Source organism: Meleagris gallopavo, chromosome 2, assembly GCF_905368555.1.
Source record: "Meleagris gallopavo chromosome 2, MGAL_WU_HG_1.1, whole genome shotgun sequence".
Classification (NCBI taxonomy): Eukaryota; Metazoa; Chordata; class Aves; order Galliformes; family Phasianidae; genus Meleagris; species Meleagris gallopavo.
In genome coordinates this window covers 41,382,896-41,408,349 of record NC_139405.1, presented here as the reverse complement: position 1 = coordinate 41,408,349, position 25,454 = coordinate 41,382,896, and the positions used below count along the sequence as shown (strand labels likewise).

Here is a 25,454-nt window from a genome sequence, read left to right as displayed (position 1 = left end):
CATCCTTCAACTCATGCTGCTTTAAAGCATTAAATTGCTTCTTAAGATAATGTAAGATGATTTAAAAACAAACACAAGAAGCACCTATATAAAGGTGATAAGTCTACTGCAAATACATGGCTTCAGGTTGCTGGATCTAATTGTTTTTCTGTTTCTCACTTCAGTTGGCTGTGCATACCTGGCTTAATGATGTGTAAACCTGGGCATGGATAAGATTATCTTCCAGGAGACTTCTGAGGTTTTTGTCCAGAACTGGTTAAGCTTCCTGGAATAAATAAAATGGGGACATTTTTATCCCATTGTGTAATTACATCAGTGAAAGTGTATTATTTTGGTTTTTTTTTCACGATACATTTTCTTCCATTCTAGATATTCTGTTCATCTCCATCACTTGCTAAAATTAGGATAGTTTGTTTGGATATGTTGGGTTATTTTTGTTTGTTGTTGTTGTTAAGGAGCAGAATCTATGTGCTTTGGCAAAATTGGGAAGTGTCTTTTGTACGCGCTTGCCACGTAGGCTTTGAAAACTTAAAATTAGGATGAATTTCAAACACTTGTAGCATGTAACATACAGATATAGTATGTCTGATATAATCAATGATTAGCGAAGTCACAATCTCAACTTGTTTGGATTAACATGTATGCTGTTTCAAGTAGCAAATGCTTGCTTTTGTCACTTAATCTTTGACTGCATTATGCAGTTTTTTGCCTGACTCGTTAAACCTTATGAGGTGAGATTCGTGTTAACAGCTTTTGAAGTTAGAGCTGAATAAAGCAACATCACTCCCGGGTCCCAAGACTTCTGATTAGTCTTGGTTAGTCTGGCCTCCAAGGAAATGTTGCTTCATTCCTGAAATTACACACAGTGCATGGGAGTAAAGGAGTAGGTGGGTGACTCTTGCTGGTGACTCCTTAACCTGTTTGCATCTAAAGGAGCTTACCTTCAGGTATCTTAGTGGTTGGTGGCATAGGAAAGAGCAGTCATCTTAATCTGCAATTCCCAACTAAGAGAAATGGTAACTCTTCTGGGCTGCTTCTGCCAAAGATCAGAGCATTACTTCACATTTCGACTAGTAAAAGTATGTTTTTCCCTATTCCTGCTCCAGTTCTTAATCACTTTGCTCCTCTCCAACCCTCGGTTTTACTTACCTAGTTTCTGTATTCTATATGACAAATTTAGTTACATTATTGGTTGCCCTGGTGGACAGCACATTCATTTAGGGCTTCTCTAACAAGTTAATTCCATGTAAAAAGTAAAAGCTTCCTATCCTTTGTTAAACTAGTTAATAATATACTGGGACAACTTCTTTCTTATCTCATGAAAATTTAAGGATTCCTGATAAGAGATCTTGTTGCATACTTTTCAGAAGCCTAAGTGTTCTGTCACCTGAATCATCCTCCCTCATCTGCTTCACAGTTGAATTGGGGAAGATGATTTTTGGTTTTCATTGAGTTTATCTATCTTCTGACTTGTACATCTGATTCTTTGGGTATTAAGTTAAATATATATATATATTCTGCTGTTTGGATGTTTCTATAGTGTCCTTTTTTAGTAAGTGATCTTTTTTTAAAAAAATTACCTTCATATTCCTCCCAGATTCAGAAAGTGTCTTCTCTTTAGCTGTTTGCTACAGGTTTATTCTTAATTATTTTCTTTCTTTCTTTTCAATTCTTTTCTTTTTAATTGTTTTGAGAAATGAGGACATGCTGAATACCAATCTTGAATCGTGGGGCTCAAAGTAATTCCTATTCTGTGGCTGTTGAGAAAATATTTGGAGTTAAGGTTTAATAAAAAATTAGTTCCTTCACCTCTCAGACAACTTTAACATTTATTTCTGAAAAATCTGCACTTTTTGTTCTACTTGATGATGATGTTGATGGAAGTGATGAATCCTTTTGCTCATGAAAGAAGAAAAGGAGTTGGAAAAATAGGAGAGTGGGGAAGTTGCATATTCAATATGAAAACGGTTTGGGGTGTTATTCCAGAAAACAACGTTACATTGAAAATTGTTCAATCGAAAACTTCATGATTAATTCTAGAGTGCCTTGAGTGATGTGCAAATGAATTTAATTGGCATGTTTTGCTATCGTATGTAATGAAATGATTGTGGTACATTGTAAGTGACGGTTTAAGGGTTTGTGATACTAATGTAGACTTCTCTGTGGTGTCTTGTAAATTTGAGTACGTGGTGATGCAACAGCATGGCTTGAATAGATGCTCGTGTTCTCATGCCTCAGACCCATTGGTTGTCTAGCAATATGTTTAGTGTTAACAATCCTTTTAAAATTTAGTGGCATACTTCTAGGCAGCTGTTTTATGAACAAAATTGCATGGTTTCTGCAGTGGGCTTAAATACTGACTTGGGTAGTTCTAAAATTCTTACAATGTCTACTTGTTTATCCTAAAAGCAAAAGCACTGTTTGCTTCTTTTTCCTAGGTCCTTTACAGTCCTAATAAATGTAAGAAGTGTTTCTGTTCCTTTTTGTCACATATGCTCAAAGCAGAATAGGCAATCTGCACTTTACCTTGTGTGATTTGGGCATTAGCAAGGGTAATAGAGTAGTCTTTTGGAACAGAATACACAGGTATACTTAAAAAATTGTATTGAAAAGTATGTCTCATCAGAAGAGGATTAAAACAAACTCCTAAGATAAAAGATTTAGTTGATATATTTTCTTTTTTATTTTTCAAGCTTGTATTAAGATCAAATACTGTTTACTTCATGCAGTGTTTTCAGGTTCAAGAAGCCTAATTTTAAAACTTACTTTTGATTTTAAGTGAGCTTAACTTTCTTCCATGTTACTGGTTTTTGTCTTTTTTTCCAGGCTGGGGAAATAAAAAAATGAGAATTCAGAGGTTTATCTAGACATGTAAAATTTTGAACAAAATTGGAGGAATGCAAAAATGAAATAAATTGATGTTTCTTTCTTTGTAGGGTGCTGGTCAAGACAAACTTGGAATATATGTCAAGTCTGTTGTGAAAGGAGGTGCTGCAGATGTGGTTAGTAGTATTTTTAACTATAAGAAGTTCAAGGATGGAAAGGTCATTTGGAAATACTTCTAAATCCTTTGTTTACTAATTTGCATGAGTAATTGTTAGCATTTACATTAAGTTAGCATTGGTGAACTAATTTTTTTTTTTTTTTTCTGGATATGTAATTAGGATGGTCGTCTGGCAGCAGGGGATCAGCTGCTCAGTGTGGATGGTCGAAGCTTGGTGGGGCTGTCCCAGGAAAGGTATGGAATGCTCTCTCTTGGTGTCTTTACGTGGAAAAAAAAAAAACAACAAAAAACTAGAGTAATATGAGGGCTGCTCCAAAAGTAATGCTTCCTATTTTACTGCGTTGGCCCATAGCATCACAGTTGGATGTTGGTGGTATGGCAGTAGAGGCTGAGCCTTTTCACCAATATTCCATTATATGTTGTTGCTGTGCAACAGATGGCAGCTGAAGAGAAGTCTGACCAAATGGCATCTGACGTGGAAGTGTGTATGAAGCAAAGGGGTGTCATTAAATTCCTCTGTGCAGAAAAAAAATTTTTCCATTGGCATTCATTGATGCTTGCTGAATGTTTCTGGAGATGGAAAAGTGGATGTGAGCGCAGTGAGGCATCACAGCAGCTGTGAAGCAGTGGATCACCTCTGCTGGTGCAGATTTTTACAAGTACACCATGCAGGCTCTTCATCACTGGCAGAAATTCATAGTTAATGGTGGTGACTATGTTGAAAAATAGTGTTTTATAGCTGTGAATGTGCTCTGTCTAATAGTGATGTTGTGATCTTTGTATTTGTTGTAATTTCCATGGAAATAAATAGGAGGCATTACTTTCAGAGCAATCTATTGCACAAAGTCTTAGACTCATTTTTTTGCACATTGGGTTTTTACTTTCTCTGTAGGAGATACAGTGTTGCATATTGGGGCTCCCATTTTTAGCAAACTGTTCTTACTCTAGTTCTTAAATATTTTGGCTTCCAACTTATACCTGCAGAAAACCTTGCACGTAAATTTATCATCTGGTTTTTTTAATATATTTTTCATAATGATTTTAAGTATTAGTCAGAAACAATGTTTTGTCATAGAAAAGATTACTAGAAAAAATATGAGAAACCATGTCATACAAAATTATAATAAGGAGAACTTAGAAGTATTGGGCTTGAATTTATTTAATTTGCTTTGATATCTGTTGCAGGGCAGCAGAACTTATGACAAGGACAGGTTCAGTGGTAACACTGGAAGTAGCAAAACAAGGAGCAATATACCATGGTCTGGCAACCCTGCTAAATCAGCCATCTCCAATGATGCAAAGAGGTAATTTGCCAAATTTTACCAAAACATTAAATCAAAAAATAAGATTAATTGCATAGAAAGGAAGCATTTCTTTTATTGTGAAAAGACAAACTGACTTTTAAATAGACTTAAAATTGTATTTGTCTAATGTATAATAAACGTTTTGCATTTGTTCTTTAAAAAAAAGAAAAAAAGTACAGTCGTGGTTTTTAAATAATTTTTAATTATGAAATATAATGAATACAAACACTGTTACAATTTCAATAGCTTTTCCATCCCTTTCATAAAGGATTCTCTCTTTGTGGGACTTGTAAGCAGAGAGCGTAATGTAATTACTAGGAGAGAAAAATAAAACCAGAAACCCCTGGAACATGTTTTGCAATACGTTTTTATTGAGCTTTTAAAGTAGAAATAGCAGAACGTTTATCTCGTAATTTCTATGTCAAATCTTAGAAGTTCTTCGATATTTTTATCGTTGAACTTCATAGAGCCAAAATACAATTCTTACACAGAATAATTTTATAAAGAAACCCTTTTCTATATATAGGATATAGGAAAGAACGGGTTAAAAGAATAAATCCCTATTATCACGATTTACAACACCATTCCAGATGCCATATGCCTCTGTGAGTCTCCAAGAGACTTTTTAGTAAGGCACATTTGGCTTTTCCAAATGCCGTATCTTTTCAAAAGCTATTTCGAAGCAAAGATTCTTTTTTGAATTAAACGAATCCTCTACAGTTGATAAGAAAGAGGAAGTGTGTATCCAAAGAAGTAACAGTTTTTAAATTTATCAGTTGCTATGCCAGAAACTCAATTCTTGTTCTAAATGCAAACTAACTCCTGTTCAAAAAAGAATACTCTAGACAGCAGTTAAGATAAGTGAAGGGGGAAAATATATATCAACTGTTACAGTTTCTGACCGCCGTGGCTCAGGTAAACCCCGACCAAAGAGTGAAGGTTTTGAGCTGTATAACAACTCCACGCAAAATGGGTCACCCGAGAGCCCACAGCTGCCATGGACGGAGTACAGTGAACCAAAGAAGCTGCCAGGAGATGACAGATTAATGAAGAACAGAGCCGATCATCGCTCCAGCCCCAATGTAGCAAGTAAGTCAGATTATTCTTCTCATAGAGGTAGATGTCTTTTTCACTGACTTCAAGGGCTGTTCATTTCCAAAGGGGAGGGGAAAGGTTATTTGATTAAAAAGAAAACAGAATTTAAAAAAAAAAAAAAAAAAAAGCAGGATTAAGTTTAAGTTTGAATAATGATGTAGTTGTAACGTTTGGAGCAAGCCTCTTGTTAGAATTATTCAAAGCAAAAATCATACTTATGTTGTGAATACTATTATTACATTAAGTTATGTAAATTAATATTAACAGGCATGTAAATGCTTCCTTTAACTTTCCAACAGATCAGCCTCCAAGCCCTGGGGGAAAGAATGCTTATGCATCTGGAACTACCACCAAAATAACCTCAGTCTCGACTGGAAATCTTTGTACAGAGGTCAGAAGTGGCAAGAAAATGCTGGCTAGTAAATTTTCCTTAGCTATCAATGGATCAGTGTGCTTGAATCAAAGCAGTATCTCAAGTATTTGTACATAATGCTGGCGCTAGTGACTGAGTGGTGTTTTTACTTACTATGGTTTAATGAAAGATTAAGACAACTTTGTGTGATTTGATTACTTTTTGTTCATGAAGCTGCAATTTCTTTGGCTTATGCAATATTACATACTTGTTTTCAGACCGTAAAGATATTAGTCCTAACCACAGTTTATATTTGAAAACCTCTATTCCAGACAAATAATATTCTCACAAGGCAAAACAAAACATTTAAGAAACACATGGTTAGAAAAACATTCTTTACAGATCTGTGTGATTAGAAAATTCTATCTTATGTTCATTCTATCTTTTTCAGGAACAAACTCTGCCTCCACGACCTGAAGCTTATCCTATCCCAACACAGACCTATACCAGAGAATATTTCACATTCCCAGCTTCAAAATCCCAGGATCGAATGGGTCCAGCTCAGAGTCAGTGGCCAAATTATGAAGAGAAACCACAGATCCAGGCAGAGAGTAATCACTCACTCAATACTACAATGCAGGTCAAAAGCTTTTTTTTTTTTTTTTTTTTTTCTAAGTATAAGAGGGAGATGGGGGAAGTAGATGAAACTGTTTCACTCACAGATTGCTGGAGGTGTTTTTGCGGAACAGTCAGTACCCTATGATCTCTGAACTGCTAAATATTGGTTAAACCATAGCACAGATAAGGGGGATAACTGTACTTCTGGCTTGGTATCGGGAACCCTACTTTTGTTTTGTTCTGTTTTGTTTTTCTGGCCATAGGATTTTTGTTAGCAAGTTATGCAGACTTGTTACCTGGGATGTTTTATGTCCTCGTTACTCAGAACAATGGGGAATAGATGGTAATAGGGTTTATCTTGTAAAATGTTTTGTAGTTTTCTGTAAGTAAACTAAATCATTCACTCCTCTAAGAAGGTTTATGTGGAAAAAATGTCTTTGCCTGCAGGGTGCATCATTTAAGTGACAAAATGAAATAACACAGTATTTTGAAAACTATCCAAGGCCTTTGAAGAAACACATTCCTTTCTCTCATTTAAAAAAAAAAAAAAAAAAAGAAAGGAAAAGGAAAAGAGAAAAAAAAAATAAAAAACAACACACCCTCAAAACTTTTTTTTTTTTCACTTCCATTGATAACTTCCCTGCTATCAAAATGCAAATGCTTCTTGACCTGAATTGAATTTACCTTCATAAATTAGAAAGATAATGTTGTTCCACTAAATGAGGACTTTTCATTTCCTATATGGATTTTAGTAATCTTGGTAGTCGAAATCCAGTCACTGCATCTTTTTTTTTCCCCTCTAATCCACCACCTCTTCATCACTCAAAAACTAAGAGAGGAAAAACATTTGTTTTATTGTTTGGTTGTTTTTTTTTTTGTTTGTTTCATTAAGGCTCAGTATGCTTTACTTTCTGAAAAGCATTGTCATCTAAGTTACTTTATATCATGTCATAGAAAATAAGTAGGGATTGATACATTGAGTAATCCCACATACGTTAGTGAATAGGGAGAAAAGTTACTTGGATGAAAGCTTACTTCACTGAGTGTATGTATTTATTTCAGTACCAGTGGTATCAAATTATAATTATTCCTTCAGAAAAGAAAATAGATGCTATACCCAAAGTAGGATTTTGAAAGGTAATTTTGAAGGAGCAGCTTATGAGTTAATGAATGTGTCATATAACTTGGAAATATTTTGCTGAATTCCTTTGCTTAGCTTCTTCATATTTCATTAATTCATCTCACCTAATCTGAGCTGTCTAGTTAATGTTTGGCTGTCTGTGTAGCTGCTGTGGAAGGGGGAGGCTAGTATTTCCGTTTCTCCTAATGGGATGAACTGCCATCTGGACGTGCACCTCTCCCCGGCTTAGGGCAAGCTTAAGTGAGTAGCTTAGACAGAGCAGTTAAAACTGGTAAGATGAACCCCGTCTGTTAAAGTTGTTGACAGATACAGAATTTGAGCTATGGACTTAAGGATTAAAATGTTGAAGCATTTTCATAAAACCGAGAACTAGAAGCTTTAGCACCCTACAAGATTGAAAGTTAGACATACTTTTCCCCACCATGCAATACTTCAGGTTGAAAAGGGAGGAAAATAGATTTCAATAAATAAAGATATAAATAAGTCTTTACAGCTTTTCACTGATGTGAAATGCCTGTTTTCTGCTCCAAATGTATTAGCAAACTGTTTGGTTAGGTGCATCTTTACAGCAAATCTAACACAAATAACTGTGTGTTCAGATCTGCTGGACTAATAGAGCATAAAAAATACACTTGTTCATCTCAAAGAAGGCATTCTTTTGAGGTTACAGCTAAGGTCATTGATGGAGGAAGAAGAAAAGGAGTTTGCTTTGTTAATCTTCTCTCAGTTGTTGATAATTGGTACATTATGTGTTCAGTGCTTACTATTTCCTATCATTCAAAGCATGAATTTTTGCTGCTAGAAAACAATTAACAGATTTGATAACACTAATTTAAGGCCTAGTATTCCTTTCCTGAAGATTGTATAGCACAATGGTACCTCAGGCTTGAATACAAAGTGACCTGGTGTTTGACACATTAAGTCCATGCTCCAAAAACAGGTGGAACTAGATAGGACTTTCCATATTCTGTACCCATGAATGACTGTCATAATGAGAGCTTCCAGCTGAGTCATCTCTCTTATTAACAGGGGAGGATGGGCAGAGGCTCCCTCATCTTCTCCTCAGAAGTCTTTCTGTTTGCCTTCCTAATAGGAAAACCCTTTGTCAAGCTAGCTGAAGCCTGAATAGCAGAGCTGGTGTGCTTGTGCTGCTGGTCCAAGCTACCGGCTGGGGCTCTTATGCTCCTATGGTAGGGAGAGTCCTGAGGAACTCTGTGACCTGGAGAGGCTCAGCTTAAGCTCTATTTTGTCGTCTTCCTTTCTCCCAGTCCAGGTTTCCAGGCATTTCAGAGGTTATAAAATCTCCTATTGCTTGAGTGAGTTAAAATGACTGGGAATAATATTTTATTGTTGATTTTAAGAAACTTACTTGTCATGGAAATGCTGAACTTCTCTAAAAGTGATTACCTTCAGTAATAAGAATGTGGTCTGTGAGCCATTTAGGCTTTTAGTACTTCAAATATGTTTTAATAGAGATGGACTATGAAATAGATGCTTTGTTTAATTTTTTCCAGCGTGTGGCTCGATCCCAGGAAGAACTCCGAGATAAAGTTTTCCAGCCAGAGAGGAATCGTTTGGAAGTTGTTATCCGGAAGGATATAGAGTACATTGATCGGAAGTCAGACAGCGATCAGTGGATGAATTCATCTGTGGATTCTAGCACTTCTAGCCAAGAGCACCTGAACCATACATCCAAACCAGTTTCACCTGGTTCTTGCTTAACTAAAAGTGGTCCTGGCCGTTGGAAAACTCCGGCTACAAGCCAGCCGACTCCGGTGGCCATTTCCCAGCCCATCAGAACAGATCTTCCTCCTCCGCCGCCACCACCTCCAGTTCATTATGCAGCTGAGTTTGATGAACCACAAATGGATTTGCCTCTGCCTCCCCCTCCTCCACCAAACCAAGTAGGAGCACAAGCATCTTCTCAGGTGGCTGCTGCTGAGCGTAAAAAACGAGAAGAGCACCAGAGGTGGTATGAAAAGGAAAAGGCACGTTTGGAAGAAGAACGCGAAAGGAAACGCCGTGAGCAAGAGAGAAAACTGGGTCAAATGCGTTCGCAGCCACTAATTCCTCCCCAGCCTGTGGTTCCTCCTGTTTCCCTTCAACAAGTGAAATCAGAAAAAACTGCAACTTTCCAGAGGTCTCAAGAAACAGTCATTCGAGAGTTGCAACCACAGCAGCAGCCTCGGACTATTGAGCGGAGAGATCTGCAGTACATTACTATCAGCAAGGAAGAATTGTCCTCTAGTGACAGCCTCTCTCCAGACCCCTGGAAACGAGATGCCAAGGAGAAACTGGAGAAGCAGCAGCAGATGCACATTGTGGATATGCTGAGTAAAGAGATTCAGGATCTTCAGAACAAGCCTGATCGTACAGCTGAAGAGAACGACCGCCTGCGCAAACTCATGCTAGAGTGGCAGTTCCAAAAGCGACTTCAAGAATCAAAGCAAAAGGATGAAGATGATGATGAAGAAGAGGATGATGATGTGGATACTATGCTTATCATGCAGCGACTGGAGGCAGAAAGAAGAGCAAGGGTAAAATGGGATAATCCTTTCTAGACAAAAGCGTAGTAATTGTGTGTCTTGGTGGGTTCTCTGGATTTGTCTGAGTATTTTGATCTCCTTATAGGGTAAAGGAGAACGGAGCTGTCTTGACTGTCTTAAATTTTTAAAATTGCTGTAGGAGCTTTTGCTTGCTTACAGTGACTTCACCAGTTAAACAAGAATTATGAAGGTGTCATAGCTACCTATTAAAGAATGTAAGTTGGCAGTCAAATTTACTTTCCTTGTTGCGGCTGCAGAAATTCCCTGTATACAAAGGGATTTAGCCACATAGCTGGACCAGGATTAGAAAGTTAAACACTGGATAGAATTTGCTTACAGGAACTCAAGCAAAAATATTTGAAATCATGAAAATTTGTAGCAGAATTAGAAACAAAAAAAGTGTTTTTTCCTTTTTTTCTCAAATATTTTTACCTGTTCTCACTTACAGTCTTGGAACTGAAATGGACACTGAATACATGATGTTACCAGGGAACAGAGTTTCCACCATGTTGGTCCACTCCAATCAGAGGCTGGGGCGTGAGGCAGAATTTACCTCTGCATTTACCACCACCTCTATGATGACACTAACAGTGCTGGGTGGAAGCATTAGGCTGAGCCATGTCGTTTCGTGTGTTGTAGCAACTCAAGTACCCTGCCCAGGGCTCCAGCTTGCAGATTTTCCACCGTGTACAGTTATATCAGCATCGGACAGAGTTTGCTTACCTTAGCTTCAGTACTGTAAAAGATCATAATATATGTACTAAATGTAGCTGGATAGTCTCATAAAGGTTTTATCACTCCACTGCTAGTTGCTGTCTCTCAGAGTCTCTTCAATCTCTTGTTGTTGGAAAACAATTCATGTAGGAGAATTTTTCTTCTCTGAATAGCACTGATACCAAAGTTACATACCAATAACTATGCTTTCACAGGCTTAAAAACTATCTCTGTAATTCACTGTCTTCTGTTTATCTTGAAAAGTTAACTTAATTCTGTGATAAGCAGTTTCTATTTGTTGATAAATGTTTGCACGTGTATTTTGGCATTTAGAAATTGCTATCAGCTTGAGTAATATTTGAGTTCAGGATTGTTTTGGCTGCTTGATTCTCTAAACCTGCTCTTCTTGTGTTTGCTGCAGTCTGCGTTGCTTTCCTTTTTTCTTGTGGCTAACTTTATTACTGTTTAAAACAATAGATACCTCAAGCTTGGAAACTGAAGAAAGGAAAGGATAAATATATCTTTGGCGGAATGGTTGTGTTAAAGCTCAGCACAGCTAGCATGTAATTTGTAGCATGAAGGCAGTTACCTCTAGGCATAAAAATCCATATAAAACTGCCATTTTCACAGAATTCTTTAACATTTTACTGTAGCAAAACTAAAAAAGGCACGTGTCATTAATGAAGAGCCAATTGCATTGCATAGCGTTTTATCAGTCGTCTTTGCAAGTGCTGGATTTCTAATACTGTTTGTGCATGACGTTCTTCCAGCATTTTGGAACATTTTGAAACTAAAAAATAACAGCTGTTTTGAGCAGAATTGATGTTTGCATTTGAGTTACATTTCACTGTCTGTACTATAAGAGATGCAATAAACAGCATCTGTAGAAAAAAACTGAGCTTTTGAATGAGTTTAAACAGTACTGATTAAAAAAAAAAAAAAAGAATTATCTGATTGTTTCCTTGTCTATATTTCAGGAGTTTGTGGAGTTCAGTTGGTCTTTCTAAAACATCTGACTTAACAAATAAAAGAAAATGCTTTTGAAATAGAACAAGTCTAACCTATCTTTGTTTTCACTGTGCATCTTTCTTTTTTTCCCCTTTCTTACTACCTGCAGCAGACTGCTGTGCCAGCAATCTCTGTTCTAGACTTGGTATGTTTGTTTCTTTCTCCTTAATATCTTTCACGTTTCAATTTCTGATGTTAATAATGATTGTCTTCTGTGCTTTGGATGATGATTTGCCATCTTTGGGTGTTCAAAAATCATTTTGATACAATAAACAGTAAGTTAACTATAAGCATGTATTTGAATGTTTCCAGATGTGGTGACTCCTTCCCCCATGTTTCTCTCCTTTTAGATGTTGTGTTCTGCCTGCAGGCTTGATTTGTTTGTTGTAGCAGCACTCTGATATCAAATAGTGTACTTGGTGTTTTGTCACTGTGTTTATGATGTCTTACTGAGCAGTTTGAGTGATCAAACTGTGAGGTAAGATTTCTTCCTTTCTCTGTCCCTCCTCCCCCCATTCTCCCCTTCTTGTTTTAGAAGAGTTCTAGCAGTGCCATTCCCTTCTGACTTGAAGTAAATTGTTCTGAGAGCCTAATAATACAGAATATTTAAATTCTATTGATAACTTGTTAGTTATCAACAGATAACTTTCTAGGTTTAACATAGTATTTAGCCACATGCTAAAACCTGCTCTAACACAAGTAGAGCTTTCCCACTGAAGTAAAAATGGACTGTAAACTCAGAAAATACTTCTGAACTAATGTTTCCAAGTAGGTCACATAAATGTGTGATTACTAAGTTACTATATTTTATTTTCCTAAATCTCAGTTTCAGATGATTAATGCTATTGTCGGTTGTCTAAAACATGGCAGGCTTTCAACATGAGGCATTAACTGCGAAGACTTCAGTTAATTCTGTATTTTATTGCTCTCGTTGGTAATGGGTACACGGGGTGGGGGGAGAAATAGTTTTCTCTCTGGATATAGAACTATATCACCTTCAAAGTATTCTATGCTATTAGTATGCTAGTTTGAAAGAAGGGTAATGTGTGCAAGTCCTGTGAGTATCATTAATTTGTGTTGCTGGAAAAGAACTGTAAGCTTCACTGTTCAAAATATGGATTTGGATATTTCTTCACTTCTTGATTTAAAAAACAAAACACAGGCTTTTAAAATTCATATTCAAGTAATGCATACTTAGAAGTGCATCTGAAATACTCAGTTATGTGTTTGTGTGGTCCGTCAGTTCTGAGCAGTTGACAGCAGAGAAAGAAGTGAAGCGTGTAAGCTTATTGAAGTAATCGACATGTGGAGTTTTCAGATGCAATATCTTGCAATATTTTTACTTATTGCTACTTCTGTTTATTTAGCTGTTTTGCCAGTGCCTTGGTCTGTGGAACTGTGACCAGGTAGATAAGGTTCTTGACCAGGCAGGCCGTAAACTCCTGGACCGTTCTATAGAAAGCTGTGAATTCAGACAGTATCAGCAACCTTAAAAATGAGTTAGGCAGATTCACAGGTCTTGCATCTGTGAGTAGCTAATGAAAGGATTACACAAGAGGATGTATCCCTAGTGCAGTGCTGAATGCTGGGGAAATACTGGAGGAATGGCCCACAGAAATGGCAGCGATCCTTGCCGTTGTGAGGCACAGAACACTGCACCAGATGTGTTGATGGCCTGAAACAACAGAGGGTTTATTTGTCAGAAGTAAATAGGTATAAATGTAAGGTTCATCAGGAACTTTATTTAAAGCTTTCTAAGCAGTGCTTGGAGGAATGAGTTTTATCTGGGATCTGAGGCTTCCTTCAAGCATGCCAGTCCCACGCCTATCTTCGCATTTCTGAAACTGCAGAATTCTCTCTACTTCTCTCTCCCTGTTATCTTCCTCTGACTGTTAGCTGAGGGCCATGTAAGGATCTTGAAAATCTGGTAGTTCCATGTGAATTGCATAATATTGTATGCAACCACAAACACACGTCTTCACGTGCTCTGGCATGCCTTGCCACCCTGGTGCTCCCTGCCATCCTCTGAAGGCCTCATGTTAGAAACTAGTTTCTACTACATTCAAGAAATGAAGTATCCTTAGGTAATAGCTACTGTATTCCTGTTTGTGCTTCCTTTATTATTTCTAGCCTTCGTCCTAGGTGTTATGTTAGAATAGGCTTTGATTTGAATGGGTTGTCTTCCACAGTTATTATGGTTTGTATGTTGACATAAACCCCCGTATGGAACCTAGTTTTCCCTTAGTTAAGCTCACAAACAAATATAACAAAACAATACTAGTTTCCCTTTGTTACTGAGCACAAAGGTATTCATGCAGTCATCTGGAATCAGTAATTACTGTGTTTAGACCTTTACTCTAAATGTGACTGGGACAAAGTCAAAGAATTCAGTACTTTTTTCTTCTGTGCAGTTTTTTGCCTTTTTTTTTTTTAAGAGGGAATTACTTCACATCCATTAACTCTTCTGAATTAGTAGCTGTCTTTCGTTTTGACAACACTGTCTCCTCTGCTAAAACAATGTCTTCTTAATAAATAAGACAGACAAGGTCTTAATGGAAGTAGGTGGTAGATTAATTACTTTCTTCCTTATTCTACAGTGTATACTGAGTTTCATCTTTTTGTAACAGTGAGTTAGGAATTACAGAGCTTACAAATAAGACAAATTTACTCAGAGGTAGCATCGCCAAGTACACGTTTGCCAAACTCCTCCCAAATGAAATTAATTTCTCTGCTCTTCAGTTTTTGTGTTTAAATACAGAGATTTGTAATGCTTCAGATTAGAGATGGTTTTGCTGCAGTCATTTCTATAGCTGTTGTATGATGTAGAAGGTGAGTGTTTCATGAAGTGCTGCTGCATAAGGGCATAAGAGAGAAATGTTATATGAACCATAGAGGGAAGTAAATATTAGAAAATTTGTAAAATAAGAAAGAACAGAGTTTTGTAGAATTGATTAAAAAAAAAAAACTGATTAGAAAACCTTGGGCCGGTATCTGATAGACTGTATATATACAGTCTGTATAAAACACATTTCCTCTAAAATAGCAGAGACTGCAGGAGACAAACTTCACACATCTATGTGGAAGTTGTTCTTGAAAAATCTTATTATAACTAAATTTTGCTTTGCTCTTTAAGAGCCATTCTATACAAATGAAGCTGGTTTGAGGATCAAATCCAGAAGTAGAGAAACACCAGTGTTAAGTACAGCATGTAGTAAAGTATGCCAGTCAGTGACAGGATCTTATAAAAAAGCATCACTTTCAAACATGTCACAGTAAAAAGCAAAGCAGGATGTAGTCTAAGTACTTTCTATTTATGAATGTTGTTATGTCAATGAATACTCCTGTCCAACAAGAGCAGATCCTGTTAGCTTCAGAGAACCGGGCAAAGTTTGGGATTTTGCTCATTTTTCTTACCTGTGCAGTGTTTATCACAAACACATATGAAGCAGTGTTATCTCCTGGACATTGGCTGTTCTTGTGAGCAAAGATTTCTTTGCCTCACTCTGTTTTTTTCAAGACACATCTGTTGCAGATACGGTGGGAGATTTTATTTATCTCCTGAGACTATTTGCAGACTTGCTGAAAGAGCCTGTTACTTTAAATGGATTGACCCTTTGACTAATGAGTTGTGATTTTCCGGTGCTTAAATACTAATCCCAGATGACAAACCCGTTGGCTGCTAGGGCCATGGACTGTTGGTTCCAAGTATTTAATTTCACTTTGTTGTGCCTGTGAGACTTCAGATACCTCTGAAGCAGTCTGGAGCATGGGTCACCTCAGTATTCTGCTAGGGGTTCGTTATGACTGCTAAGAATGTCTCTCTGCCTGTTTTTAAGTGTATAGTTCTGTGTATCTCTTGTTTTTCCAGCTTTTATTCTTAACAGGGACTTTAGGGAAAACAACATCAGAGTGCACTCTTCACTGGTGAAAGCAGTATTGTTAATCTGTAGTACAGCACTTTCTATGGAATTGTTTTTAGATACAAATGCTCAGTTTATAGTTTGTTTGTTTTTTTTTTTTAACCTCTACCTATGTGAGTGATGAAAAATTAAAGTTGTGTCTCTGTTAGTTACAGGATGAAGAACGCAGACGGCAGCAACAGTTGGAAGAAATGCGCAAGCGAGAAGCAGAAGACAGGGCCAGGCAGGAAGAAGAACGCCGACAGCAAGAGGAGGAGCGGACCAGAAGGGAGGCAGAAGAAAAGGTTATGGTCTTCTGAGGGCAGCAGGAGTTCTTAGTTCTTACAGGCCTCTCCTCTTTAATCTGGCCAGGAACAGCTCAGTTTTGGGTCATCAAGGGTTAAATGCACCAAATTAGTGATAAGGGTCATGGTCTATGGCTTAATTTTACCAATATTTAAAAAAAAGAAAAGCATATTTGCCATTTGTGATGGCTAGAAGCCAATAGTATTGCAGAAGTAGTAGAGTAGACATTCCAGCTGAGGGTTTTTAGCAGTGACAAGGTCTTGTTTGCGGAGCCTTTTAGAAGAGTTAAGGCTAAATCCTATTCCATCTCCTGGTTTTCTCAAAAATAGATTATTCTGGTTTCTGACAGTGATACAGTGCTACCAAATGATGTTTATCACGCACTTGAAAGATTTTCACTGACAGAACTGGACTGAGGTGCTTGTGCATCTACCAAGTAGGAGCTCAGTACCATCTGACCAGCCTGATAGCTTTAGAGACAAGTATAAGGAAATGAATTTCTTGTCTTTGCTCTAGGTAAATAAGATCAGATTTATTTGTTTATTTTAGAGTATCAGACTTGGTGCTGAGCAGCTAAAGTGGATATTTTTAAACATAAATGAAGAACAAAAGGAATGTTCAAAATGTCACATAGTCCCAGCAGAAGTTACAGTGTTCTTAGACAAAATATTTTTTTGTAACGTGTAGTTTCCAAATACGCATCTTCATGTGTTACCAAGCTACAGAGTAAATTATGAAAAAAAAATAAATGCATTAATTTACAGTGTGGCTTAGACAAGAGCTGAACAAAATTAAATGCTATGAAGTTTAAAAACAATACAAACCTTTAAAACTGGAAAATACAGGCATGTTTCATGGCTTTTTCAGTGGTAAATAGCCTTGTGTATCATAGGCACATTTTTTTAGGAAGGTGCTTTTTATAAATGCTTTTATAAAAAGCATCATTTGATGTTAGTTTTTAAAAGGTTCTTTGTAATTGGATTTTTATGTGAAAGCAATTTTCCTGCTGTTCATACTTGAAGCTTTGTTAGGAGTCGTGTATTCCAAGGCTCTGTTGTTCAGTAAGCCTGCAGTAGGATTATAAAGTTCCATTTTTAAGACGGTAGTTAATTTTAGTTATTTTCTCTGCCACAGATTCTTTACAGCTTTAGTGAATATACCCATTATTAACTGTAGTTACATTTTCAGTAATAAATACAGGAGTTGCCCTTATTTCATGTAGGCAGTTAGTTGCTTTGCGATTTACACTGCCTCTAGTAAACGTGGAAATAACAGCAATGCTGTGTTACAGGGAGAAGGCCTTTTTTTCATAGTAGTAAATAATTTTGTATGAGTTCATGTAGAAGCATTGCTTGTTGCCAGAAAAGGAGACAAAAAAAAAAAAAGACGTTTGTAGGTCTCATGGAAACTCAAAGCTCCTAGACTGAAATGTCTGTCATACTGACCACTGCATTTTTTTTTCCTCTGGACTTACAGAGGCGACAGGAAGAGGAGTATTATAATCGCTTAGAGGCTGAAAGGCGCAGGCAGCACGATGAAGCAGAACGAAGATTGCTGGAACCAGACGAGCCTGGTCTGTACAGACCTCCACTTCCACGGGAATATGAACTCCCATCCCCAACCCCTTCATCTAACGCTCCTCCTCCCCCACCTCAGCGAAACACCTCTTACCTCAAAACACAGGTCCTCTCCCCTGACACGATTTATACTGCCAAGTTTGTTGCATACAATGATGATGAGGAGGAGGAGGATTCCAATCTAGCAGGTCAGGATAAGTACTCCAGCACAAGAAAATCTTATGGTGACTTTCCTCCTGCCACCCTTAAACCACAGCAGCCCTCCCGCCAACCTCGCCCAGTTTCAGATGGCCTCTTTCTTTCCAACTCATTCCAGTCATCTCCAGTCAATGCCAACAGTACTGCTGCCAAAAAAAGCCAGCCCCCGCCCCCACCAAACAAACCGAGTTTCATCCATGCCAGCAGCTCTAAAGGTAGACACCATGAAATCGATCTTCTCCACGGATCTGTCCTCATGTTTTCAACTCTGATGCTGTAGATCAATCACTTCTTTTGTGATTTTTTTTCACTTAATCACTATTTTCACTATGGTGATCTAACTTAAATTCTAATATTAATATGAATCTTCCCATTTTTAATTGTTTTGATCTCTCAAATTTCCTTATTCCTTACCCCAACTCTTCAAAAGTAAAAATTCATCTTTCACACAATGAATTCAAATTTATTTTTAACTGTTACTCAACCAATTGAAAGTACTGTTGGTTTTGGCTCTCACTCTGTATCTTTCAGTGATTTGTTTTGTATGACCATTAGTTACTCAGGGCATCTGGACGTGTGTCTTTCTTGAACACAGGAATCTTCTTTTATTGGGTTCATGAACAGAGCTATTGTCTGCTTTTGGTTTTGGTACCAGGGTTCTCTCTCTTAATAACATGTGCAAATGGCTTTAAAATGACTTTTCTAGGCATAGCTCTTAAATTTAAGAGCACCAAGAGCTATCCAGAACATGTACTAAGTTGAATTCATTCAGCACCATTTCTGTACTTCTGCTTTGTATGGTGCAGTTTTCTTGTAAACAGGGACAAAAATCTAAATTTCGTCTGTGCACCCTGTACCTTGCTCTTCCCCTGCCCCTTTCCACACCCTTCTATTTTTGTGCCTCCTCATCTTGTTTCTCTTATAACTCCAAAAGGACAACCATAATGGAGTTAAATTTCAAGTAGAGTTCTAGTTGCTAGTAACTTCAGAACCATATTTTATCTGCAGAGTACTAGTTTAGTTACACTCATGAATTTAACAGTGATTCAGTATGAAGTTTCATGCTAATTTTTTTGAACCTGCTTCAAAGGAAAAATCTTACATACTTCACTCTTTGAATATGCAAGTATGCATGAATCCTACTCTGTGTGCAGTTTATGAATGTGGGAGTTTCATCTTTAAATAGCAGCATCTGACAGCATCTCCCCTACATTTGTTCTCTTGTGTATTCTTTTGAAGGGGGTAGTAGCCATGACGTTTTCCTAGTTTGATCTTTTTGCTACTGTTAGAATTCAGTGGATGTCTTGATAACCAATTCAGCATATGAAATCATACTTCCATAATGGAAAGTAATAAGTCACCTGAGAAAGCAAAGGAAGGTGTCTATGCTGGCTTCTACATGAACAGACAGACAGCTTGTTGACTAGATTGAAGTCTCAGTCTCAGTGAAATGTGAAAGTCTGGCATATCTTTGTTCCCCTTCCTGGTCACCTAATTACTACGGAAAAATACTAAATTTCTTTAAACAGAGGAATGACATTTTCTGGTCATAGTGAGCATAGTAGCCACAGATCAGGTACCACTTATCAGAAGCACTTCTATCACTTACAGTCATGTAACTCTCTACAATTTAGAGAATGTAGGAAACTGTACAAGTGCACAATACTCAGTGCTTCTTGCCTGTATCCTTTTCAGCCAAGGCTCAAATAGTTTTCCAGCAAGAAATCCTGTTCTTTGCAGAGCTTCTGTTGCAGACAGCTTCCAGGATCACAGAGAAGCTCTGCACAACATTGTGTAGTTTTGATCTTCCTGAAGGGTCAGAGGTTAGCCCCGTTACAATTACTGCCCAACTAATACTGTTGACACTTAGCAGTTTCACTGTTGGGGGTCAGTACAGCATCCTAGTTGCATAAAAGATGTCCTCACTATTAATCATTTTAAAGAGAGAAAAATAAGTTTGTTTAACCAAGTATTGCCTGTGAGACCTCTTGATGTATCAGCCTCTGTGGATTCTACATCATCAGTCACTCCTCTCTTGGTCTACCATTGGTTCCAAATCTTAAAAGAAAGTGAGAAAAGGCTTTTGCTTTTCACTGCTCAGTCGTTAGATGGGAGTATAAGTAGGCACACTATGGTATCTTTGTGCTTCACTACAAATGCAGATATTTCAGTTACATGCCTATCATACAAGCAAGTCCACTGATAAACCCACCAAAACTGTTCTCAAATCTCAGTTTTCTATCAGAAGTAGTCTAGTTTTCAAACTCATTATATTGCAAAGAATTAAACAATGACAAGAACTACATGTAAAAGGTTTTCTTTAAACTCTTAGACCACATCACCATCTGCCCCTTAGGAATGTTTTGAAACAGGCTACTGACATGGAACTTTTGTGCTCTATGTATGTACTGAATTTTTGTTCTTTCAAAGCACTTTCTTTTTCTACGAACTCTTATTTGACACCGACTCAAGTATAAATATGCCTTCCATCACAGCACATACAATTCCAAAAGCCCTTTCATCCTTTCCTTATTTGGCGTTTTGAAAGCTGAATATGTAAAAATTAACTCTAGAACTATCCATCACTAGTTGTCACCACCGCTCTTGCTGCCTCCCATCATCCAAAACCGAGAATGCCATTTCATACTTAACTGCATCTCCCAGTCCTCCTGCTTTCTGTTAACTTCTGTGGAAATATGAATCTCAGGAAAATGAAATGTTCAGTGATACTTTGTGTGTGTATGCGTTCGTTTTCCGGAAAACATTCAGAAGGACAACCTACAAAGACTTGGTTAGGTTTTTGGTAACAGTTAAGGATGTACGGTAGTATGATGCTTCGCCTTTAATAACCTAATTCATAAACCATACAACTAATTCTGAATACTCTTATTTCATAATTTTTAAATTAGCCATGAGAACAGGTTAACCTCACCTGATTGCTCAAGCTTCTATGAAGACTGCCTGCGTAACGTACAAAGCCGTTTGCACAAAATGCAGAATTCACTGTGCAGTTTACCATCTCCCATCTCGCTGACTCTTGTTACATTACTGTCCTTTACGGTTCCTTTCTGTTCTGAATGCTAACTCTAGTAAACCACGCTTCTGCAAATTTTGCTCTCGTAACCTTCTTCCACTGGGTTGCTTAAAACCATTGGCTCCATCAACTAGCCAAGAAAAAAGCCAACACTGATATCAAAACTTCTGTTAGAAAGTATGTGGAACACATGGAAGCAGTATGTTCCAAGTAGGGAAGGGTGGTACCAAATGCATGTAAGACTCATGTCTGAAAGGAAAAAAATTCTTAATTCAGCTGGCATATGTAGTATGATTTAACCTGCTACAAATTTGGGGTGAGCAATATTTAGCCAATAATGTGCTTGCTAATGTGCCTTCCAGCCTTGTATTACCATCTCTTTTATTTTATTGAGTACTTGTGAGAAGTTATGTATACCAGTGGAAGAAGCAAACATTTCCTTCTGTACAGAATAAGGTTCACAAGACATAACGTGCAATATTTGAGACCAGAACTGTCCAGGGACAAATCTGACCCTTTATTTTTCAGTCATCCAGACAGTCATTAGGAGAAATACAGTCTTGAATGCAGTATAAATTTAGTAAACTTTTCGATTGGAAAGAAAAGGTTTTGTCTTGTGGCCTTTAGAAAGAATTAATGTGATGTGTAAAACTTGTGTGTTATATCAACTTAAACTAAAGGTGCAGTGCTGCAAGATGCTTACTTGAAATTTAAAACAAAAGCCAGGGGTAGGAGGCATCTTCTAATGCATACATCTTATGTGATCAGACAAAATTCTGAAAAAAGCTCTGATTGCTGAATTACAAAAGATGTTGTATAGTAATCGTAGATTACTTTTAGCTTTCTAAAGAGAGCAGTTGCAGCTAACTAATTTCCTGGAGAGTTTGTTATGGGATATTGAAGCATGTTGCTCTTTCCATCAGTCTTCTCAAACTTTTGTCTGTCTTGCAGTATACCATAATAAGATAAAGACCACAATTTACTGTGTGCAGAGTAATCTGAAAAAAAAATGTTTCAACCTAAAATTAGGAATAAAAAATTACAGCTGTCTTGAGAGGGGATGGAATTCAGTAGTATTGTTCTTAAATATTGCACAAGTCAGATGACCCTCTACATTTAATTTCCGATTCTGATTTGAGGTGATTTCTTGAAAGGAGCACTGCACCTTTTTGAAGAAATACAATATAAAACTTCTGCCTTGCAACTGCTGTCCTTCAACTTACTTTTTCTTTTGCACAAGGAATAAATTCATACACTGGATCTTCGGGAGCAACGGTTGGGGCCCATGAAGTTTATCGGGATCCAAGAGACAAACGATCTAAAAGGTGACACGCAGGAGTCCCTTAAGCATTAACTCTGAATCATGTGATGTAGCTATCTTCTGCAGTACTTTCTGCTGCAACATCTCTGGGGGCTACTGAAGTGTTCTGCAGTTGTCTGTGACATATCTTGGGTTATGATGAAGTGCAAATTCCATACAAGTCTTTAGGTGATCTAAAATATTACTTTGTAACAGCAGATTTCAGTGCTTCAACACAACAAACAGAATATTCTAAATGAAAAGATTGAACTGTTTTAGGTGTATTTAAAAATCTGAACAGCACCTCTCAAGTGGAATTCTTCCCAAATTTATAGTAAGCATAAATAAGATGGATTGTATCTTGTAAGTTGCAAGGGTTACTGTGCCACCTACTGAAGGCGCAGCTGGGCTTTGGATAGGATTCTGTAGAAGCTGCTAGCCCTCTTTTCCTGCATTTTAAAACACTATTACTGTTTCCGTAGTGTGAGGAGCAGAGAGCTCTTGAGGCTTTCTGATCATGAAATTGAAATACATGTTAGTTTTATTATATGAGAGGTAATCACATACGTGAAGTGTTGTTACAGCTATGACTAAGAGTGATTTGAGATCTTCGTTGTGGTGGCCAGAAACACTTCAATTTGCTTCAAGGGTAAAGAACTGTTTAATACCTAGGGCAACAATTGCACTTAAACTTAGCCAGTATAGAATAAAATACAGGGGTGCTGGATTGCAGCCCCTACTACATACTTCAGTACTAGTAGCTTCGTTTACCAAGGCATATGTACAAGCTTTGTATTTGGTGCTTTTCCTAGGCGCTTGCTGCTGTAGGAAGCTGTTACAGCAGTGTGCTGTGCTGTTGTAGAGAGAGCCTTAGTTACATCTGTGCTTCACTATGAAAATAGGCAAAGTAATATAATTTGTATTTATGGGCCAGAGATGGTTGTGATCTGCTTCTGCTAATCTAAATGACAGCACAGTATCAGAATTGAAGGTATTTGTGGGGAACAAAACCTTGCAGAAGACTAAACCAAGACTTCTGCTGTGGTAAAAACTCTGCCAGTTAATGCGCATCACTAGGAATTTGATTATATGTAAGAATATTGTAGGTGAGAATGATAACAAAGACTTTCTTTTCCCTTTCCAGTCAAGATACAGATTTACCTGGAGCACCAGAAAATTTGACGTTCAGGGAACGCCAGCGACTTTTTTCACAGGGTCAAGATGTATCCAATAAAGTAAAAGCTTCTAGGAAACTAATGGAACTGGAAAATGAGTTGAACACAAAATAAGATTAAAGCACCTTATCAGATGTAACTGAAGATCTCTGAATTGAGGGATTGAGATGAGGGGCACTACTAATGAACAGAAAATGAATATTTTCCAAAATGAGTGACTTTGATTCCTCTATATCTAAGACTGTTAATTAAGATTTAGAGATGTTGCAATAGCAAGAAAACTGATTACTTTGCCAGGAGCTTGTGGTTTATACAATGAAAGCACTGTAAAATTTTAAAGATATGAATCACGTGAAGGTAACTCTTTTCTTTCTGTTTTGGGGGTTAAGTTCTTGTGCACCAGACCAAGTAGCACTTGTCAAAGATAAGTTCTGTTTCCTGGTGTTTCACAGACACACTTTTTTTTTTTTTTTTTTTTTTTAGCTGCTGAGCAGAGAGAGTGAGAATAGCTTGAACTGCCTAAACTAAACTGTGCACTAGAAATTAGTACTTTAGGTTGTTTAGGAAGAAGATGATATCTGGGCCACTATCTTAAGTAGACTCTATATGCAAGTTTGCCGTACTCTGTGGTGTTCATACAATGATCAACCTATCAATACCATGATTTAGTATTGGGATAACTCCCATTCTGTAGGTAAAACCTGGGATAAAACATTTCTATTCCTACATATTTGTTGGGTCTAAAAGTGGAATTTATCTGTAATGATGGAAAAGTCTGTGTAGATGCACCTCTGTTATTTGTGCATCAGGCTTTCAGAAATGTGAAGGTGAAAAGCCTAGGGCTGTTTGTTTCATTAAAAATTACATAAGCAATAGATAGGAGGCTACGCAGGTTGCCAGTCATCAGCTAGGACCAAAATGTTTGTCATGTGTTAAAGACAAAGATTTCTATTTCCAAAGTTAGTAGAAAAGATAGGTAAGTTTTCCCGGAACAGTAGATGAGAAGTTAGTAGGTAAATAGACATGGAATGGTATTGATAAGTCTGCTATTAGCAGTTTAGCAATATCTTTGTTTTGGGGTTGTTTTTTTTGTTGTTGTTGTTGTTGTCGTCCTGTTTTGTTGTTGTTTTTTCCTATGGAGAAGTGAACTGGCATATTAAAGTGTGGTGTGAAGCATTGAATACACTACTGCTGGCTGGGAGTGGGAATGTTAGTAAGACCTGGTCTGCTGGCAGCAATCCATTTCTACTCATGCTGAAGAAGCAGTGCTAGTAAGCTCTTCTTTAGTCTAGCTAGCTTTACTAACGTTCTGTCACTGTTGTACTGAAAATATTTTTGGCAGTTCAAGCTATTTTTTCACACTGTAATAGCCTTATTTAATTTTAAATTGTTAATCTTTTCCTCCCACCGTTTCCTCAGCTACGCTTATGTAGCTGATGATGCTGGGAATAAGGACCTCATCAGAGTTTTTCTCATTGTGTGATGTTAAGACAATATATATTGTGATTCCAAACAAATTTTCTATTTGACAAAGCCCTTTACTGGCTTTAGATGACTTTTTCCTGTATCATATTGTTCTCTTATAAATATATATTTAGGGAATTGTGCACACTTCCAAATACAAAGGGGTAGACTTTCACTGCCTTAGGAAAGAAATCACTTTTAATAAGAGTTGTATGATAAATAAATGCAAGTTGATGAAAATTGGAGTGTAAATATTTTTTACGTACTTCAGGTTTCTTATTTGAAAGTGTGCTTTTACCGTTTCACCTGTTAAATATGAAGTAGAAGATTAAACTGGTTCAAAGTGTTAATGAAGGATCTGCATGCTTGCTATGTCTGTTAATCAGGAAAAGCAAGCCTCTCCCAACTTATCTTGAGAACACTAGCAGCCTTACAGTGACACATTTTTCTTAAGGAAAAAAACTTATGCTGTGGCTGAATTACTGTTGCTGCTAGAATCTGAAAAAGGCTTAGCAAAAAAAAAAAAAAAAAGTATCTATAACCTTCAGTTGAGTGGATTTGGCCGCTATTGGGCATTCGGGTCAAGTGTGAATATGTGTAAAAGTGCTTTTCATATTTGTCTGTGCATTATTATGAAAAACATCAAAACTGCTGTAGTTTCCCATTTCTACTGTATTTCACTTGCAACCTATTTTTAATAAAGTTTGTATTGTATTTAA

At 37.3% G+C, this 25,454-nt stretch overlaps 1 protein-coding gene across 18 annotated transcripts in view; it reads left to right on the top strand.

Moving 5' to 3' along the window:
• The window catches only part of AFDN (afadin, adherens junction formation factor), a 111,620-nt gene extending 86,166 nt beyond the window's left edge, over positions 1 to 25,454 (top strand). For 5 of the 18 annotated variants that reach the window (XM_085219835.1, XM_085219833.1, XM_085219832.1 and 2 more), the window contains 12 exons: positions 2,937 to 3,002; positions 3,165 to 3,238; positions 4,190 to 4,308; positions 5,203 to 5,397; positions 5,703 to 5,794; positions 6,207 to 6,395; positions 9,029 to 10,051; positions 11,892 to 11,927; positions 15,852 to 15,986; positions 17,464 to 17,977; positions 22,037 to 22,121; positions 23,241 to 25,454. In XM_085219835.1, coding sequence (XP_085075961.1) covers positions 2,937 to 3,002; positions 3,165 to 3,238; positions 4,190 to 4,308; positions 5,203 to 5,397; positions 5,703 to 5,794; positions 6,207 to 6,395; positions 9,029 to 10,051; positions 11,892 to 11,927; positions 15,852 to 15,986; positions 17,464 to 17,977; positions 22,037 to 22,121; positions 23,241 to 23,385 — 2,673 coding nt within the window. In that variant the 3' untranslated portion in view covers positions 23,386 to 25,454. Of the gene's footprint in view, positions 1 to 2,936; positions 3,003 to 3,164; positions 3,239 to 4,189; positions 4,309 to 5,202; positions 5,398 to 5,702; positions 5,795 to 6,206; positions 6,396 to 9,028; positions 10,052 to 11,891; positions 11,928 to 15,851; positions 15,987 to 17,463; positions 17,978 to 22,036; positions 22,122 to 23,240 lie in introns of those variants that run through there. The other 13 variants (XM_085219839.1, XM_085219837.1, XM_085219843.1 and 10 more) reach the window with 10 other exon arrangements.